Raw genomic sequence first — 21,503 nt, 5'->3', positions numbered from 1 at the left:
CATTATTGAATTTAGAATTTTTATGAAAAAATAAATATCCGTATTTCAAATATATCTCGTTTTGTTTCATTATTTGTTTTTTAATTGCTTTAATACTAAAAAGGTCTAACTTTTACCTAACTCCAAAAATTCATTTCCTAAGCTTAGCTACGTTTGAAAAGAAATTGATGATATTAAAATCAAGAAGCTCTTATGTTTTTGCATGTAAAAATAAATCATAATCATTTTGCAAGGAGAAACAAGACAGATTTACAAATTCCTTAACACATGGCATTGGCGCTTGTTGGAGACCTTGGGAAATGTTTTGTTTATAACTCCGTTCTGGACGTTCAGTTCCCGATATTGTTACAGATTCACGCCTCGTTTTTCTTCAAATTCTTCTAATTGTGTGTGATTTATTTCCGCAGCCAACAGAATGGAACGTAGACTGACATTCCCACGCGTGAATTCAGACTCACGCAGCTGACTGTAAAATGACGTCACAGGGTGATAAAGAGGGGGGAGACTATTTAAAACGTCACTCATTCATAAACTGTAAAGCATCATTTGATCACTGCACACCGTCGCGTACGCACGCAGGCTGACCGCAAGTAAAGCGCGCTATTTCTGTCTAATTCCGTTCTTGAAAAGTACAAAGAGCGTTTGTGTTTGTGGCATTTTCTTTGTGAAGATGAGCGGAAATTTCCTGACAATCCCTGGCGACGACCACATAACGAGAAGGTCTCGGGTAAGGCTTCACTTTGTACTGCATGATTGACATGTGTCGTGAAACATACACAGTTAAATAACAGAAGTTTTGCTACGCTGAACGCAATTCAATTCAAATTTCGTTCTTATGGCTTGGACATAAGTGATATATATTTTTTAGATTTGTTGTAATTTATGCGATTTACTTTCATATTTTTTAAACAATTCGTTCACATTCAAGACAGTTAGAAAGACATTGTTTTTTATTCTTATTTTTCACTGTTTATTTATTATTGTTACGGAATAAAACCGCAATTTTAGATGGTAAGTTAGTTCCAAAAGTTTGTCCGTAAAACGTTTTTCGGATAGGGTGATTTGAATGTCAAAAAGTTTTAACGGCAAAACTTTTGAGCACGTACATATATCCATTAGATACTCTGCCAATTTTCTTGGCATTAGTCACTTCCTAAATAATTGTCACTACCTAAATAATGACATAAACATGTGTGCTTTGCGTAAATTAATGGTTTAATTACGTAGTGGAGAAGTTAGTAGGGAAGGTAGATAGTAGAGTAGAAATGGTTGTGAAAAGTCTTAAGTACTTTATATGTCTATGTCGTAAAAGGCAACTAAGATAAAGGCTTATAAACTTGGGATTCTTCTTGTTGACTAGCAACCTGTCACTAATTAAATCTCAACTCCATCATTTAGCCATACCGCTAAACCTGCAATTTCAGTCTTTTCCGGACTATTGGCTCTATCTACCCCGCAAGGGATATATATATATATAGACGTGACTATATGCATGTAGGTATGTATAATAAAAGCACATAAATTAATCTTCTGTTACGTGTTTGACATGAACTTCTATATTATTAAATATGTATTAAAGTAATAATCCACTTGAAAAATAATACTCTTTTAAACTGATTTTCCTTAGACTAAGTTAGACAGAGTAATTCTGGGAAAGGTGATGTACTATCGACTACGCTAGTGCTTTTAGCTTCGAGAGATGTCCTTGTTTTACTAACCAAGGACATTTCCCTGACAGTTTCATTAGTAGTCTCATTATAGCTAGAATAACGTTCAAGAGTTCTTTAGGCTATAGAACTAAATAATATTACTTTACATCTGACTATTACTCGTAAGTCAGATACGTAATATACATATTATTTACGTCTATATTCCTTACGGGTTAGGCAGAGCCTACAGTCACGAATTGACTGAATGGCCATGTTCAGCTTTCCCTTGATTGACTTTCACAATTTGCACGGGAAGAATAACTCGTACACACAATATTTTTTTTCGCCACCTGACCAACATGAAAGCATATCCTATAATAATAGGAAATAGGCTGCTTAAGAAGAAGACCTAGACTCGTCAGACATAAGACAACAGGCTGTTGGTCCAACTCCTTAAAAATAAAACCAATTCAAAAATTAAAACATGTCCAGTTATTCCCCACTAACTTAGACCTTGCGAACTGTTAAATTTTTTTACATAATTATGAATATATCCCCAAACGATGCCACACGAACTTTAAATTTTTTTTTTAATTTCTTCAAAATCAGACCAAAGTTTCGTTAGTTATCGCGTTACTAACATATATACAAAAAGTATATTTTCGCTGGTTTGTTGATGTTGTTTTGGTAGAATCAATATAACAAATAAATTGTTACATTTTTATGCTGTCAGTACTTATGACAGTTACTTACAAGGTATCAATATCCGGCTTTCATTTTGTATAACAACAGCCTTTTATGTTGCTATGGACTTGAAACCTCAGAAATATATTTAATCAAATTGTGAGGGTATGGGCTAGGTAAGCCATTGTGTACGGAAGTACTATAGCTCCAGTTTAAATAATATCACGCCCGTATGTAGGCAAAACTAAATTTGGGATTCTTTTTTTAGGTGATGGGCTTACAATTTGGTCTTATCTGAACCTTAATTTCATCACTAATGCATCATAAAGAAAGTTGCCTTTCAGTCTTTTAAATACTGTTTTCTCTGTCTATTGGTTTATATTTATATGAAAGTATATTATACCACACCTATTCTAACGGTTTTACCGCCACCTCACAGCAAAGGGGTTAAATAGGAGTTGAAACAAGATAGTCTACTTAATCATCTGAAAGCATGATGTGAATTTTAACGTGTATGTAAATGTCATTGTATGTTCGAGGAATCTAAAACAGTGTAATATATACCTTATTTAAATAACGTTCCTTGTTTTGTGATCAATTCCTGTATCGCTTTGAAATCAAAAGAATCGTGACCTGAATTTTCATGCGGTTTGTAAGAAGAATTACATATCTTTTAGATATATACTTTTTTATAAAAAAAAACTTTGGAGGCCAAGGTCACAAAAAAATAGATGTATTAGTACATAAAACTAACAGGTTTCTGCTAATAGAAACATAGGTAATTAACGATTTAGAAAATACTAACAATATGCGTTTCTAAAATTTTCAAACAGATTACTAACTCTGCTAGTATACAGGACAAATTGATTTTTCGGACAAATTTTAAGACTCCCATAAAAGTTTAATGAACTGTCAGCGCCCGTTGCAATTACGAGTTCAATCATAACTGTAAAACACTAATTTATTATTTCTTTTTAGTGCTTACAAATAGGTAAAAATACGAATCACACAATAAGATACCAACGTCTAAAGACAACTTGCAAGGTTAGTATGATTTCGGAAAAAATACACTTTCATATCTATTGCAATATTTATTACATTAGTGGGTTCGCCTACTGGTTCACTGAAGTCAGATACGAATAAAAGAAAAGATATATGACAAAATAGTAAAATAATTCATGAATGTCGGACAAATGCTCTGGAATAGTATTGGTAAAGTACTAAAAGATCTCTGTTTGAAAAGACTAACACAGGACCGCAGAATAAAGTACTTGAGAGAATAAAAAAGTAAATGCATTACATAAGGCTAGTGTGGCTGAAAAAAAAACTGCAAAAGAAGGAATTAAAAAATGCCTTTTACTAAAAATATATATCAGGTTAAAACATCAGGTTCTGAAAATGAATATAATAGCTAAGTAAGCCCGTTGCATAATGCACATTAGTGTACTTCTTAGGCTTCGCTCACTTGGAATAATCACTAACACTTCTTAGCACGTGACATAAATAGCAATAATCTTTTAATAGGAGAATAAAAATAGCTTGGGAGATATACTATATATTAATTGCAAGAGAGTTTAAAGCATAACGTTATATTAATAAAATTATTCGAGCACTATGTTCGGTTATATGCTAGTAGGTTTCTTAACTATTTATTAAGAAAAAATAAAGCGTGAAAACTAATTTTCTTCCCGCGCTAATTATAAAAGTCAATTATGGGAAATGCTTAATATATTTTAAGGCTGGTCGACTGGTAGGGAATGCCAATGGGATTATGTCCACTTTTTGTACATTTTTTTTGTGCAATTAAGTTTAAATAAATAAATTCCTTCTACTGGCTTTGTCTGATACGAAGAGATAAAAACAAGATATGTAAGTGTGTGTGTATGTACAGATATGTATTCATCCTTTTCTTGGCGTTAGTTCCGGTCGTGTCTTTACTTTTCTTTTTCTCTTCTTTCTTGTCTCTACTTCTCTGGTGAAAGTTAGCCTTATTGACCACAGTCATAGACTGAGTAAAGTAGGATAAAAAGCGATTTCCATCTGATCTTTGAACAACCTTAGTCTACATTGTAAGAGAGATTCAAGCAACACTTTGCAACAGCACGTTGACAAATTATTTAGTTGTTTAATACCCGTAAATTATGTTTTTGTAATTTGGCTGAGAAGATATTTAATATTTTATCATCTATTTTTCATTCTGGCGACGTGTAAAAAAATGTCTGCTCCTAATATCATCATAATACAGATAATAATGCGAACACAACGTCGCTTTGCCTGGAAGTATGCCAGTTTATTTCGCAACAATATCATTTTGATTGCGACGAAGATTAAGTCTAATGTAAAATCGTTTTATTATATTATATTATCTTACTTAGCAACCAGGTTTTGAATAACTAAAACAGTGGAGCTGTTTTTGTTGAAAGCAGTCATTACGACGTAATGTGTACAGTGAGATTTCATGACATAAATCGATATACGTACTCGTATAATGTTCAGGGAAACCTAAAGTTGAACCTAATTACCTATGGTCGTCGTAACAATTAAACTGAGAAAAAATCAGTCGGATAAAATCATTCTTTTTGTAATCATAATGATCTTGGAAAATTAAAAAAGTTTAAAGTCAAATTTATTCTATTTTAAAAGAGACTAATTCAAGAAATTAATTATTTCGTAACTGTCGTTGGAGCGTTATCTAATTGGATACACTTTATTTAGTAGAAAGATGCGTGACCCGAATAAAACACCCTTTTAAATTATTTCAAGATCTAAATGAGAGAAAGCAATTTTTTTAAGTACTATTACTTATTTTATTGGTGCTCCCATATAATCAACGCATTTTTTTATAGATGATAACATGGCCCTTTGTGCGCAAATCCGACTCGTACTTGCCCGGGTTTCTTTCTTTTAGCATAAAAGCATATTAAGATGAATGTGCTAATTCTTTGAATCGGTTTTTACGACATTCACGACAAAGAAGTGGTTATATTGTAATGTGAGAGGTACCTACCACACGGTGAAATATCTTCAAATGAATCAAGTATGGAGAATTCCTCCCGATTTCCAGTCATACATTCCATGAACGCCGACACAATTTGACATTGAATCTGGATACGTAACGTTCTGTCTGAGTCACTGGAACTCTGCCTACGTAGTTTCAGGTAAGCGATTGTAACAAACAAAATAAACAACTAATTTTATCACCTATGAACACGTAACATTCCTCAATAGCTAAGGCGATAGGGTTGTAAATGTCTAGTTATTTGAATTTATTTAACTGGTACCTATAAAATAGTTTATTAGTTCATATAATACTTATTCAATTGGTATGATATATTTTTGGTAGCTGAAGCCCTCAACTTCGTTGGCTGACCGATTTTGTTTTTTATATTTCTCATAGTTAGCTGGACTATCGCGGTGTTGCAACAGGTGTTCAATTCTTATACCTTACCTACTAGAAAATTCTCATCAGGCTGATTAACTTTAGTAAAGGAGTTTTGTTAAGCGATTCTAAGAGTAAAAGGAAGTGGTTGTCAATTAGAACGTATGACATTTATTTTAATTTCGCTAGACCTTGGATGTTCTTAATGAATTATGGTAATAAAGGCGCACCTCGGGCTGCTCTCCAGAAAGGTGAAAATGCGACCGGTTCTTACTAGGAGGGCAAGAGGACGAAGATTATGGTTCTCTATCAAGTGTTTTTCCATATAATTATATAAGATTTCAAAATAATTGATAGTCTATATGTTGCCCAGGTCTAATAGCTATACAACAAAAAAGTCTCATTCCAATCCGTGTAGTAGTTCCAGAGAGAGACGTTATATTAAGTCATTTATATATTTATATATGTCGTATTAGTTCATTTATATATCATCATTATTATCACGTCTGTATCCCTTGCGGGGTAAACAGAGCCTTCTGTTGGCTCTCTCCATCACGACTTATAGGTCACATTCATATGTATGGCTTACTAGTGATGGATTTGAAATTCAAATACTGTTAGGTTTCTAGCCTATTGCCTACACGTAGTTAATGAAATAGAGCCAATATTTACGAAAAGACTGTAAGGGTACGTTCAGCTGTATAACTTATAGGATCCAGTCTTGTTACTAGCTAAATAATGAAAATAATTTTCTCGACGGCCCTACAGTAGACGGAAGAGTGAGTCAGTCGCCACCTCCACGTCAAAACAGCAATCACTCAAAAGCAACGAGGGAGGAAGGCCACTCCGGCGCACCGCCAAATGGTTACTCGCCACTGTCATTCACCAACCCGTGACAAATATCCCGTTATTCCGAAGAGTTACGTAGGGAATACACGTGTTGATCATTAGGACATCGTTATATTAACGCAAACCGAGCAATATATTCTGGTTGCAAACGTGAACAATATCTTGTACCTAAATAAATAAGGCTGATTCATACAGAAACGCAGTCGCATCAGCACAAACCTTGTTTTACGAGAATTGTTATTTTGCCGTGTGGTTCCCGGCACCATTACAAAAGAATAGGACCACTCCATCTCTTTCCCACGGATGTCGTAAGAGCCGACTAAGGGATAGACTTGGGATTCCTCTTTAATGTAAATTAGGGTGTCCCTTAAATTTCAAGTTCGATATTTTTTTACGCATACCTTCTTAAAAGTTTCGTAATAACCCTATATTGTCTAGAAAAAAATATTAGTTCAATTTATAAACGATAACCCGTGCCGACTTGCTATTTAAACTTTTCTATACAAGTTGCGCAACGTACTGCGCTGTGACTTGTAACTACCAGTTTTATTTGCCATTTCCTAAGTAATTTTTTAAAACTATTAGTGCTCCATTTTTAGGGCTTAACATGTCGGTGGAATAACAGGTGATAAACAAAATATTTTTCTTATCGGATTGCCTAGCTACCAAATAAATGGTGCAAAATTACCATTTAATCGACAAGAGTTCTCACAGTCCTATTTTACAATATTCGTTAGGTTAAATTGACTGTTAGTGAAATTGCAAATTTTGTGATTAAAGAGTGCATCATGTAGTGGGAAAATGCAAGAATTCTAACAAGGGTATTTCCGAACTGCGTGAAGAAACATCATCATCAGTATCATGTTTGGAGAAAGTTGCAAAAAAATTGTAAGAAAACTCAGGTAACGTTTCAGAGCCGTGAGAGCAATTCGAAATTAAGCTTGATAATTTGTTTGATATGCTGATGCTTTTGAGAGAATGAAAATAGAGGGACATAAATATTTTTTAATGAAACAGAGAGTTCCAGAGTTGGCGGAAAAGAAAGGAAGATCTAGACAACGACGATTGGAAGAAGAGGCAAGAATTGTAAGACAAAGAGAATCACTAGTTGTTGCATCTACTTCCACCATAAATTCCTTAGAAAGTCTAGAAGATTCACACGAAGAACAGATCTTGAATTCTATACTCAGCTTGCCGGATGTTCAAATGTACTTACAGTGGCGCCCAAAGCACATGTTAAAAGAGTACGAAAACGTTGACGCAACAACATCTTAAGCTTTAAGCAAGTCCAGCCATCACTTGTAGTATTTATGTGAAGAGACAGTCATTCTTTACTATGTGATGATGAAGTTTATAACCAAACTAAGAAGAAAATTATTGCCAACTTCAACAAGGACAAAAACTCAGATTTTAGCAAACGCTATGACCCGTCGAAGGAAAAACTGACTCAAAAGTTATTTTGTAATTTAAATAAACATTTTGTTATTTTTTTTAAATTGTTGTTGAATTTTTTATTTTATTTATTTCTACTTTTTGCAGACAAAACACTGGATGATTTCGTATCGGAAAAGAGCACACAATTTTTATCGCGACTGCAGATCGACAGCAGTTTTCTAAAGAAAGTTGCATCTTCTTGGAATAACAATTCTGCTTTTCTGGAAGCTAAAAAAAGTTATTTGAGAGTTGTAAATGATACTGCTGAAAGGGCTGTTAAATAATTGCAAGATTATAACGGACTTATCACGGTTGAAGAAGAACAATAACAGTTCTTACTGTGCTGTGTCCAGGAACATAGAAAATTGTATCCGGACTGTAAAAAAAACTACTCTAAAATGAAGTTACCCTGAGTGATTGTTATTAATTTATGTTTTTAATTAAAGATTCATGTTCTATTAATTTATTTTTTATTGTCATTCACTTCATCCATTGTATTTATAGTGATTTTACAGCAGACCAAAATTTTAGAAGGAAACATGTTTTTTACTAAACTTTGAAGCTCGGTCGGCACTGGTTGCAGTTATGCTAGATTGATAAAATTTTATATTTAAGTATCTTATAGCATTAGTAAAAAATATAGAGGGTATGCATTTCAAAATTCCAAAAAAAAATTTTTTTTGTCATATAAGGGACACCCTAATGTAAATCCCTGCCAATCTAAGGTCTGCCGCGCCGATGGATGCATGGCTAGGGGCGAGCCTAGTCTCGAGCGTGCCACTTCCGCCATGGGGTTGGGCGACCCCCAGGTAATGGCTAGCCTTACCCTGGCATGCGGGGCTCTGCTGGGGCGGACAAAATTTTTCCCTAGCGTCTCGTGGGAATCGCATGGATGCAAATTTTTTGAAAGAGCACCTAGATGGCGGCGATGGTGTCCGCACCCCATCACGTCTCGTTCCCGGCGGGAGCGGTATGCGGTCTGCTGAAAGCCGCTTTGCGATGATGAATGTAAGAGGAGGAATGAAGGATAAGATTGAGGAAGTATGCCAGATGATGGATGAAAGACGTTTGGATGTGTTGTGCGTGAATGAAACGAAGCGGAAAGGATGCGACGCGACGCAGCACGGCCCTTACACGGCGTATTGGTCTGGAATTTCCAGTACCAGCCGAGGCTGTCAAGGGGTCGGTCTAATTCTTTCTGCACGAATGGCTGAGTGCGTGAATGAGTATGAGTGTGTCAGCCCTCGTCTTCTATGGATTAGGCTGAAAGTTGGAATCACTCGGATCTTCGTTCTAGGTGTTTATGCACCTTGGGATGTGGGTTCGAGGGGTACAACATCAGCAAAAAGCGAAAACGAGGAGTTCTGGAATAGTGTAAGAGAAGTATTGAAAGTTACCAAGCCAAATGAGAAGATTATTATGTTAGGTGATTTTAATGGATGGGTGGGTGTAAAGCGTGATGGATATGAAAAGGTGCTTGGTGCGTTTGGTGACGAAAAGGTGAATGATAATGGAAGAAGTGTATTAGAAATTTGTCTAGAGTGGGATCTTTTTGTGTCGAACTCAATGTTTCAACATAAAGAGATCCACACCTACACAAGAGTGGAAGGTATTTTAAAAAGTATGATAGACTTTGTGATTGTAGATGAAAGATTGAAGAACAAAGTGCTGGATACCCGTGCATATCGCGGTGCTGGCATTGACTCGGACCATTTACTGGTGATATCCCGGATAAGGGGTATCTTCAATCGCTGGCGGCACAGGGTAAGGGAGCAAACCAGCGCTTTGGAAAGAGTAAAAGTAGAAAATTTGCAAGATATGGATGTAGGTAAGAAGTATATTAATAGACTGAAGGATGAATTTGAAGATTTAGATGAAATGAGCGATATTGAAGATGGATGGAAGGAATTTAAAGAAAGAATTGTGAAAGTAGCTGTTGAAGTGTGTGGTGTAAGTAGAAGAAGGAAAGGAAAAAATCACAAAAATGCGTGGATGAGTAAAGATGTGCAAGAACTTGTGCGATTAAAGAAGAAAGCATGGCTGGATTTGTTAGCAGCAAAAGCTAACTTAAGAATGCAAGAGGTTATAGATGAAGATGTGAATGAAGCACGTAAGGAATATAAGAAAATGAAAGATTTGGTTAAGAAAGCTGTGATTAGAAAGAAAGAAGAGTATAAAGAGGATTTTGATAAAAGGCTATCAGAAGACTTTCAGTCAAATCTGAAAGTATTCTGGAAATCCGTAAGGTCAGCCCGAGGAAATACTATAACCAGAGAGCTGACTAGGATCAGATGCCAGGATGGTAGCGTTGTGAAAGGAGAAGAATGTGTACTAAAGATATGGAAGGACTATTTTGAAAGTTTATTTGAAAAAAAGGAAGGAAATAAGAAAGATTTCTGCTATAGCGAAGAAAAAGAGAATGAGATGGAAGGCGAAATTGAAATGTTCGAAATTGTGGAAGCACTTAAGAGTATGAAAGCGGGAAAGGCTGCTGGGTGTGATAGAGTGTCGGTCGAGATGCTTAAAGCAGGAAAAGGCGTAGTAGCTAGTCAGTTGTACTGCCTTTTCAATTTGTGTTGGAGAAGCGGCCGAGTACCAAAAGATTGGTGTAAGGCTGTTATCGTGCCACTTTACAAAGGAAAAGGGTCACAGCTGGACTGCAAAAATTATCGTGGTATAAGCCTGCTTAGCGTCGTCGGCAAATTGTATGCTAAGGTATTGATTAATAGAGTCAGGAATGAAACTGATGACAAAATATGGGATGCTCAAGCGGGATTTCGAAAGGGAATGGGATGTACTGATCAGGTCTTTTCCTTGCGGTGCATAGCCGAAAAGTTTTTGGCCAAGAGTCAAAAAGTCTATTGCACATTCGTAGATCTGGAAAAGGCCTATGACAGAGTTGAGAGGAATGAATTGTGGTCAGCACTTTCTATGCATGGGGTGAGCAGTCTCTTAATACGAGCACTGAAATCCTTATATGAGGATTCGAGTGCTTGTGTCAGGATAAACGGAGCGCACACTGAGTGGTTTAAGATTGAGAAAGGCGTTAGGCAAGGATGTGTTGCGTCACCGTGGCTGTTCAACCTATTTATGGATAGCTGTTTGACAGATTTGAAAGAGTCTAAAAGTGGATTAAGGATGAATGAGTTACTCGTCAAATGTCTGCTCTATGCCGACGATCAGGTTATACTGGCGTCATCAGCGGAGGAGTTACAGGAGATGGTAAACTGTATGCATGAAGCTTTAAAAGAGAAAGGAATGAAAGTGAACGTAAGTAAAACTAAAACACTGGTTTTTGAAATGGAGAAAGAAATGACAGCATGTAATATTTTGATTGGAGGAGAAAAAGTGGAGCAAGTGAAAGAGTTTGTATATCTAGGATCAAAGTTTACATCAGATGGCAAGTATGATAGTGATATTGAAAGGAGAGTGAACGCGGGGAACATGGTGAATGGAGCTTTGCATGCCTTTATGAGCAGTCAGAAACTATCCAAAAAGGCTCGACTGGCTGTGCACAGGGGCGTGTTGGTCCCGACATTAATGTATGGGAGTGAAAGTTGGGTATGGCAAAAGAAGCATGAAAGCAGAATAAATGCAGTGGAAATGAGAGCGTTAAGGAGTATGATGGGTGTGAAATTGAGTGACAGGATAAGGAACAGCGTGATAAGGGAATGTTGTGATGTGAAAGAAGATGTAGTTACAGGAATAGAAAAGGGTATGTTAAGATGGTTCGGTCATGTGGAGAGGATGAATGAAAGCAGGTTGACTAAGCAGATATACAAGGAGAGTGTGGAGGGAAAGGTCGGAGTGGGAAGACCTAGACGAACGTATCTTGATCAAATTAAGGACGTCCTGGTAAAGGGTCAGGTCAAAAGTACCCGAAACCGCCGAGCTTGTATGAAGAGAGTTATGAATGTGGACGAAGCGAAAGAAGTATGCAGAGATCGTGGCAAGTGGAAAGAGGTAGTCTCTGCCTACCCCTCCGGGAAAGAGGCGTGATTTTATGTATGTATGTATGTATGTTATTTTACTGGAACGAAAATGAACGAGGTTTTTCTTATCACGGAAGCGGAACCACAGGCGTCCACTAGTGATAGATATGTTGAATTGCAAAAGACTGATTTTTCAGTAAAATATCATAAAAACGCCTGTGAAAACAATATGGAAACTGATAACTGTACATATAGATGTAATCACGTCTTTATCCTCTACGGGGTAAACAGAGCCTAGAGCCATGAAAAGACTGAAAGACCACGTTCTATTCTGAAAATTAGCCTCCTACTTAAATTTGATGAAGCGCACCTTTAACTTTACTAATAGGTATTTAGAATTCTGAAGGTTATCATGGTTATATCGTTTACTTGACTTAAGATCTGGCAGCTGCTAGCATTGGCAGATGGATTTAATTAGCACGAAACACATAATGTGAATCATCAGTTAGAAGAATCTTGCATTACATGTTATCATTCAAACAAATTATTATATTGGAACAAAGAACGGGCAAAGTACTGAAGCTATGCAAGAAATTTCTGAGATCAAATTTGAATTTTTATTTTTAAAAGAATGTCACTTAACATTTTTACATCCACACATATACGTCTTTTTCTTGTTGAATTTTTAGGAATTTTAATAATAAAAAATGTGACAGCTATCATTTCTTTGTCTTCTGTACACGCTTTATACCTACTGCATAGTTGGAAGAACAGAGACGGATATTGTCTCACTTGTACCTTGTACTAGAAGAACAAGTTTCAGTGGGATTTGCGATAAACTACGCGTACAAGGAGCTCGAATAAAACCACGTTTAGTTAGTCAATTATAAGTCTAACACAATACTCTACCGTCATTAAAAAAAGTATCGCCATTACAAAGCAGCTGTAACAGAATAAATATTTACAGAAATCCGGAACAAAATGAGCTATAAAACATTTGCATTAAACTATACGATGTCCGTATGCTGATTCCATTAATTTATCTAAAGTATGTTTCAAACAATGCTCAAACTCCGTGTAATAAAAGCTTATTTCGTAAACATTCGCGAATTCCTTACAACAAATGCCCTTGATGCCGTCGACCGCCGTGTGAGATTGAAACAATACAATGTGTACCTACTTTTTTTTCTAAATAAACCTTTTATCAGATGTGCTATTGCTTTTATTATAAACAAATAATTATACATACTCTACGATTGAGCCAGCATTAAACCATTTTCGTGACTTATTTCATGAGATACGAGTAGTTATTCCACAATATATAACATATTGCAATAGAATACGAGTAACATATGATTTTATCTAATGTTCTGTCGTGTGGTTCTCGGCATTTTAGAAAAGGACCACTCATCTCTTTCCCATAGATGTCGTAAAAGGTGACTAAGGGTTAGGCTAATACTTTTTGCATCTCTCTGAATGAAAATGAGACTCTTAAGAATTAGCTGACTGAAATATTTATTTGCCTGTTAACGATTGTACAAATTTTACAATCTTTAATACGAGTTCTATTCAGTGCTGTAGTTTCTGAATGATAAATAAATCAATATGACTTGGCATCAGGTCGAGTCTAGTTTCAAAAATAAATGTCAGTATGTGCTATTGTCAGGACTGCGAACTGCTCTCAAATGAAAATGTTCTTATGGTTTTTGTTTATATAGATAATTTTTCATAATGCCATTGGTTAAAAGAGACATTACCAAAGGCTATTTCTTCCATTTACCACAGTCACATTTTTAAAAAGATATCGTAAAATAACATAATGTAATTAATTATTTTAGGTATTCTAAAAAAACAATAACAAAATAAAAAAAAAAACCTGGCAATTGTTAGTATACATTTCTAGACATTTGTGTATGATATTTCAAAAAATAATAAATTGTAATGCAATAAAAAATATATGTAAGCACTCTGTTGAAAATAGTCATTCAAATGATAAGAGTTGACAAGAGAGTAATTTCCGCTTGTTGAAACATGTGGTGAAGACATAAAATTATTTTAACTAATGTATTCTTAAACAACGAATGTCTTCTAAATATAGAAGAGGACACTGACTGACTGATTGACATTTCAACGCACAGCCCAACCCATTTGTTTAAGAGTTTGGAAATTTGGCTCCTTATGTGAGGATAAGGATTCTCGCGGGAACGCAGATTTACGGGATTCCTTCCTTTACTCGGGTGAAGCCGCGGAAGTAAGTACTCTAGTACAAAAATAAATAGAACAGATGTACACATCTCTTTAATTATTAATGATACAACTCTACAAAATAAAACAACATTGGGATTTAAATCTGGGAACTTTACGAGTCGGATGTATAACTTTAAAGTCTCCTGTGTGTACATACGAAATATAAGTGAAGTCTATGTATAGATAGTGACAAAAACAAGTGCAGTCTATTAAGCACATATCTACATCGTGATACTAAATTTTTATTTACCAATTTTACATGATTAGTGAGACGAACATATATTTTTTTTACAGAGTTCGTCCCTAACAAACTTAATATCAGCATTTGACACACGAGCGCAGACGCACAGCGATCTACAGAAAGTAACCGCTTTCAGTGGACACTTCGACAAAAATCACAAACCCACATTCTCCAAAGATGAGTACGGCAAGTAAGTATATTTGAATAGTATGAAACTGAAACTGAAACTGTAAAATTAATAAAACATTACATCTACTAATAAAAACTTTATACAAGAATAGGTTTAGGAAAAAAGTTTGAATAAACTTGATATAAATATAATTTCATATCTTTCCCTTGTCGGACCTCACATAAAAACAAGAGATAGGTACAAACCTTTATAGGCTTCTGTTGTTATATCTGCCAGATATTTAAAATTTCAAGTACCTCGAAAAAAATAATTTTCGAAATCTTGAAGCTCTTTTGACCAAATCCTTATTTGCTTAATCCCAAGTAATTACGTGTAACGAAGCTTTGTTTCTACTTGTAACAGGTCACTGACTCGTGTTCGTACTTCATTTTAATGCTCTTAATTATATTATTTAAGTAATAGCTTTATAAACTCAGTTACGGTAGCCTTGGTTTAGAGTTAAAATAAGGAAACATATAGTTTGTTTTGGGGCTTTTAACTTGGTATGGTCACGTGGAAAAGATGAATGAAAGCAGGTTGTACCTACAGGCGTTAATGGAAACATTGAACGAACGCACCTTTATAAAATCACAGATGTTCTGGTCAAAGTTTTGATCAAAGTAACCCTAACCCGACGAGCTTTTAGAAAAAGATTGGTGTGATGAATGTCAATGAAGCAAATGCGGAGATCGTAACAAGTAGAAAGATGTAATAGCCAAAAGTAACAGACACTTATGTAGATTAAGTTTTACAAAAATTCTACTCTCCATGATAGCTGCATCAAATTTATACTTCTTTCACTACATCACATTCAAACATATGGTAAAAATGGCACAATACATTTTCTATGATGTTGAAGTTGATATAGTAACATTTTGAAATGTATCAGTTGTACGCCAAAGCCCACGCACAATTTCTGTTTATGAATAAAATAGCGTATGATGTGAAAACGTTATTTATGTATCGTAAATGTTACGTGAAATTTTCAATAAGACGGATATTTTGCAATTTATTATTTGTTTATAGTATATTGCAATCCTATTTTTTTTAATTGTCGTTGTTTGTTTTTTCAGCTAAATGCTATATAAAATAGAAGATAAGTGTTACACTACGATTAAAACGATTGTTTGTAAATTTAAAAAATAAGTTTTTTAAGGATGATAATTTAACGACCCTCTCTCGATCAATATTTTTAATTTTTACGTCTATTGATAGAGTTTATGCGTGGTATTGTGTTTCTTGATATTTTCTTTTCAGTAATTGATATTGAAGGGCTCTCTGGTGCAGCGATAGTGCGTATGTTTGTGACACAGTGGGTCCAAAGTTCGAACCCCTTTTTCTTTTTTCCTCCGGAGGGGAAATCCTTTTAACGGACTGCCTCCCGGGTCTTCACCCGGGAGAGTGTGGGACTCCTGGCATCTAATGTGTCAGCCTACCCACTAAAACCCCTCCGGTGCGCCCTTTTCGCCATTTTGAGGACATCATGGGATCGCATGGCATTTCACCACAATGCCCTCCAGCTCCCCTGTGCGACTTGCCAGAGACTCTTACCGTTTAGGCGACCAGTAAGTTGCTGGCCGCCCTTTTTACTTCAGGGTCAAAATTTGCCCCTAATGAGGCAGTAAGCGCGCGCGATATCGCGCACGCCTTCTGCCCCCCCGTCCCCGACGATGTAGGGGCGCGTTAGGATCTTGTTCACGCGCCCTCTCAGCGGCCTCCTTCTGCGAGATGACGTGCTCGCAGAAACAGACAACTGCCATCCATTTGATCTCGCTACACAGCATCGCTGCTATGACGCTGTGCAGCGAGAGATCTCTGGTCCCTAGGACGTCTATAAGATCAGCCCGCTCGTCTGACCACCTCGAACACTCTGCCAGAGTGTGTTGAGCCGTATCATCTGGCTCCCCACACTCATGGCAGGCCTCTGTGGCCTCCCTTCCGATTCTATGCAGGTAATGACCGAAGCAGCCATTGGCCTGGGTCTTAGATTTTTATCTTTAAAAATATTTATTATAAAATATAGTAAGTCTTAAACTTAAGTAGAAGTTTACTCAGTAATTAGCCTCGTATATATTCATTTATTTTTATATGCATTTATATCAGACCGTCGAGGAAAATTCAGCAACCGTCGTACTGACAAGTGATTTTTAATTTACATCTGATATCTAATCTCTTGGAAACGAACATTATTGTTATATTAATCGAAGTGCCTATCTAACCCAAGCCTTTTGTTCGCAGACCAATACCGGGGTCAATGACCGAGTTCAGAGGAGCAGAAGCCCAAGCCAGAGTTTGTACAGAAATGAAAGAACTTTGCGGAATTATAAACGACTACGGAAAAACACCCTGCAAAAGCCTACTTCCCCCAGAACTTCAAAATGCAACAAAAGTTATATCATTTGGTGAACTTTTTTCAGTAAGTATTTTTATAGTATTAAAAAAATTAGCGAAATCATTGTTAGAACGATGACGACTTTTCAATTATAAATGTTTTAGAATGATTTCTAATTCTCAGACTTCAAATAGATTTAATGTGGTTTTATCTGTGATCATTTTTTTACATTAATAAAGGGGTTATCTCTGAAAGTCTGTTAATCTGTAAAGGTCTTTGAAGGTCTCTCATTTAAAATTTCATTATTAATTTAGACATTGTCAATAATATTATGACAACGCACAGTTGAACCATCATGTTAATATTTTTTTTTAAATCTTAAACAAAAGATAATCTTTTGTTTAAAATTACAATTTAGACGTGTATTTTTAAATGCGTAAACAAAAAACAAAATAAAAACAAAGTCTATGGCAGACATGACGAAAGTACACCTGCTTAATGAGTGTTTAATTTCGTAGAAGTTATTGTTTGCTATAATTACTTTTAGTTTTCAAGAGGCAAGGCCGGTTGTAGATAGGAATAGATCGTTGACGATCTTGACAAAATATTTGGTGTGACGCAAGTCATGAACTTTTGTTGATTTGTTCTATACAACTAAGTACTGTATTAACTTTAGTTTAGAGGCAAATATAACATTACCCTCAAAACTATTTTTTAATTTAAATAAACTAGCATTAATCAAAGTTGAACACATATAGTCATAATAATGTAAATAATACCTACCTACATGGCTCTTCGTATTACAATTTTTCAAAATAAACACGTACTTTCGTTTTCATAATACGTTAGGGCGAAATTTAATAGGGCGGCATCAGTCGTATTAGATTTTAACCATATAACAAAATCAGGGTCAAGATTAACCGGAAAGCCATTTTAATACCTGTATATAGCGTTTTAACAAAATTGTTCAGCGTTTCATTAATGCTCTATGGTAGAATGAATGAAGAAATTCTCGCTAACGCCTTTATTTTAAAATTCTTCTCTGACAGAGATGTTTGCGACAATAACAAACTTGGCACGTTCTCGTTTGGGCGAGACATACCGTACATATTTCAGTTCCGTGAATTAAAAAAGTGTGCTTTTGTTTTTAATTTTAATTATAGAATGTCAAAGATAAGAATGTGAATCGACTTCATGATTTTTGTTCTCTAAGTTTTGTTCAACTTTGAATACAAATTATATATTTGAATCACATAAAAACTACAAGTACAAGCAATAGTTGTATTAAACACAGTTTAGATTTTTCATAAACTTTATATTATTTTTTTTTTACTTTTACACACTTACTTATTTTTATTTATCAAAACGAAAGTACTAAATATGCCCGTACCTATAATACCTATATGCTATAAATATTGTAATCATATTATTATGAACATTGTTAAAGATTTCTTATGATTTATTTAATTATATTCAGACAAAGTTATTTGAAATTTAAAGTATATTCGTTAAGCTTTACACGACTTAGTCTTGAACAAATATTTAGTACGTTGCCACTTACAAGAGTGAACGTCTCACGTATATGTATATGTTTAATTATGTATAAAGTCATCAGCCGAGTTACTAACGTCGTCTGCCTATAAACTTTCTTGATTGTACAATGATAGATTGGTCAGAATAAACGAGTTCAAATTGTACTTCAAATATGACTGATTGTCTACTAGACTTTTTCCCAGACTTTGCTTCTGTGGAAATTTTCAAGATGAAAGTAATTTTCACAATTTAATTTTCGCAGTCTCAAATAATGTTATGTCTAAAATCAATTGGAAACACGCAAAGATACAAGCGTTTTGAGTTTGAAATTTTCAGCCAGCACCAATTTAATGTCCAGAATAAATAGACAACTATACATCAAACCTCAGACACATGTGCATTCGGTGCGTGACGTCATCGGACATTCCTGGTCGCGTTCCGTTCCGTCACGGCCAAGATTTAAATTTGGAATTTACTAATGTTGGTTCATAATTAGCCAATAAACAACAGCCGGGACTCGATATGGTAACGGAAGCGCTCGCCGGGATATATCTGGAATATTAAGATGTTTGTCAGAGACCTATTGACGTATTGCTTTGCGTAAATATTGATGTTTTTCAGTAGAATTAATGATTCATTTTCGGGTTGTTAGTTATTCTTCTATTGATACTGAAATTATTGGTATTAAATTTATTTATCAAGTTTATAGGGATTACATTTTATTTTTAAGTTTTTTTTATAGCAAAGCTCAATAACAAAATGAACCTACATTACCCTTTTTCATTATATATACATATAAGTATTAATGTTGTTTAAAATGGTATATTTTGTTTCTAGATATACACGGTCATATCTGATAAACTCGTCGGCATACTACTACGCTCAAGGAAACATCAACTGACGTATTTTGAAGGAGAAGTTTTATTCCAGGTAACTACATTAACATTTTCTTTTGATGACAGTCAAGTGAAACAAATGTATTTATTACAAGGATGTTTTTGGTATAGGACAGAAGAATTACACTGCTTATTTTGGCACTACAATATAAACCGGTACTTCGTTTTGTTTTTTAAACTGAGCTCGTCTTCTTTGTATCAGATTTTAAAAAATACGCAGTTCAACTCATTTGAAAGTTTATACCGAGTATCAATTTACTACCGTGATTAACCTTTTAAGACTTGATTAGAGACAAATTAATATCATTTCACATCTAAATGGTATTTAAATATATGTCACTTAAGGGCATTGCTTGCGAAATTTTCATTTAATAACGAGTGTTTGACTTCCAACATTCATAAATGTTAATGTCAACATACGCGGCAAAATTATCCGAAACATTAAAGCGATTGACATACATAAAATCATATATTTATCCGTAGGTACTTATTCAAGGATCAGTCAACCCGTACTGCGCACAAAATTCCCTTATCTTTGATCAAAATATTGTCTCAAATGTAATTATCTCGCATTAATAGCTTTGACGATGTCGAGAAAATTTGTAAACAATAAACATACATGCAATTTAACACAATATTTAATGCATTATCTTTAACTGGTTGAAAATTTTGGAGTCTGGTAAAGGTTATATGATAGTGATACTTGTATTTGTACTTGATAAGTGTGACTACTTGTGAAAAGTTTTGGTTAAGTTTCTATGGTTGGTTAACTGCCTGAGATCAACCCTTTATAATTAAAATTACTCCCAAAGCGCACTAACAATGACACGCTTTGGGAGTAATTTTAAAATAAAATCTCCTGCTAAACAGATTTCTCCTATTTTACAAACACATAATTACATTTCTAACTTAAAAACAGTTTCGAAAACCCTGAGGTTTATATTTAGCTGGTGATTTAATGGTCACGTTCAGCTGTCTGGTTTGATGATTGAGAATTGAGATTCAAATTCCAACAGGTTGTTAGCCCATCGAAGAGAATCAGCTAGCATATACTATGTTTTTTTTTTCGTTGCCAGGATAATATACTACACATTGTTTCTAAAAAAAATAAAATTATTGACAAGATTTTAAATTACGAATGATGTTGATATTTTATTTCTTTTTTAGAAACGAGATGACGATGTTCCTATATTCCTGCTGCAGCCAATGCAAGACATCAGAGCTTACTGCGACAACAGAGCACTGCAAGCCAGAAGATCAGTTTCACCAATGCCAGAAAGGAATTAGAACAAGCTTCAATGCATCGTGATAATTTATAATCGTTAATTTGTGTTCACAGTTAAACCTTTATACAGAATCACATATCTAATTTATTAACGCACAGAATGGACACTCACATCCATCCGCCTATTGAAGTGTAATGTCCGGGGTTCGTGAAGTCAGCAGGAAGAACTAATGAAATTGATGTTTTATTTTTTCACTTATTTGTTTATATTTAAAAAAAATTAAGGAAAAAGTTTGATAAAATAATGTAATTTTCTTAAAATTTTGAGAACAGAGAGAAGGATATACTTGTTGCTTTGATTTGTGATTTAAGTAACAGAACTATCATACAATCTTATTTTTTATTGTAACATTTAACATTTGTAAAGTGCAATAGGCGGAATTAATGCTAATAGCATTATCTGACAGTCTAATTATTTTCATATTATTTTGATTAAGAAAAAAAATAACAATTTAAGATCTAATTCAATAATTAACACAATAAAGAAGTAAATATTTTTCATTAAATATGTATTATTTGTTAACAAAGTATTTTTAAAACGTTATTCTTTTATGATTATATTTATAGATAATTTAAATTTAACACTATAAGAGATATATGGGACATGATGAATGAAAGTTTAATGTTTAGTAGATATAAAAAATATTATATTCTGTTGTATTGTAAATATAACAACATTAGCAAAGAAAGATATTTGAAAAGAAGGGACCTATCTAAGTTTTGTGTTGTTGCTTATATGTCATAATGTAAGAAAATCGTGAATACAAATTTGAATATACTCGAAGTGTAGATAAAACTAGCGCATTGGCAGCATCATCATTTTGCACATTGATTGAAATCCCATCGCAAAGAGTTAATTATTTTTTTATCACT

The 21,503-nt window shown here is 34.6% G+C and overlaps 1 protein-coding gene across 1 annotated transcript; it reads left to right on the top strand.

Annotated features, from left to right (window-relative positions):
• Positions 1-559: 559 nt before the first annotated feature.
• On the top strand, positions 560-20,632 carry LOC106129626 (actin-binding Rho-activating protein). Its single transcript, XM_013328228.2, has 5 exons — positions 560-727; positions 14,469-14,605; positions 16,823-17,000; positions 19,287-19,379; positions 20,513-20,632. Exons 1-5 carry the CDS (start codon positions 671-673, stop codon positions 20,630-20,632), a joined length of 585 nt encoding a protein of 194 aa, XP_013183682.2. The 5' UTR covers positions 560-670.
• Positions 20,633-21,503: the final 871 nt, after the last annotated feature.

Source organism: Amyelois transitella, chromosome 16, assembly GCF_032362555.1.
Source record: "Amyelois transitella isolate CPQ chromosome 16, ilAmyTran1.1, whole genome shotgun sequence".
Taxonomy (NCBI): Eukaryota; Metazoa; Arthropoda; class Insecta; order Lepidoptera; family Pyralidae; genus Amyelois; species Amyelois transitella.
Note: the sequence above shows the minus strand (reverse complement) of the source record. Positions and strands in the feature narration are given on the sequence as shown.

Bases quoted from the DNA above. Each gene is read 5' to 3' on its own strand.
- LOC106129626 (XM_013328228.2), top strand. From the start codon at position 671: ATGAGCGGAAATTTCCTGACAATCCCTGGCGACGACCACATAACGAGA. The intron at 17,001-19,286 runs GTAAGTATTTTT...TTTTGTTTCTAG, and splicing joins CATTTGGTGAACTTTTTTCA to ATATACACGGTCATATCTGA. The intron at 19,380-20,512 runs GTAACTACATTA...TTTCTTTTTTAG, and splicing joins AAGGAGAAGTTTTATTCCAG to AAACGAGATGACGATGTTCC.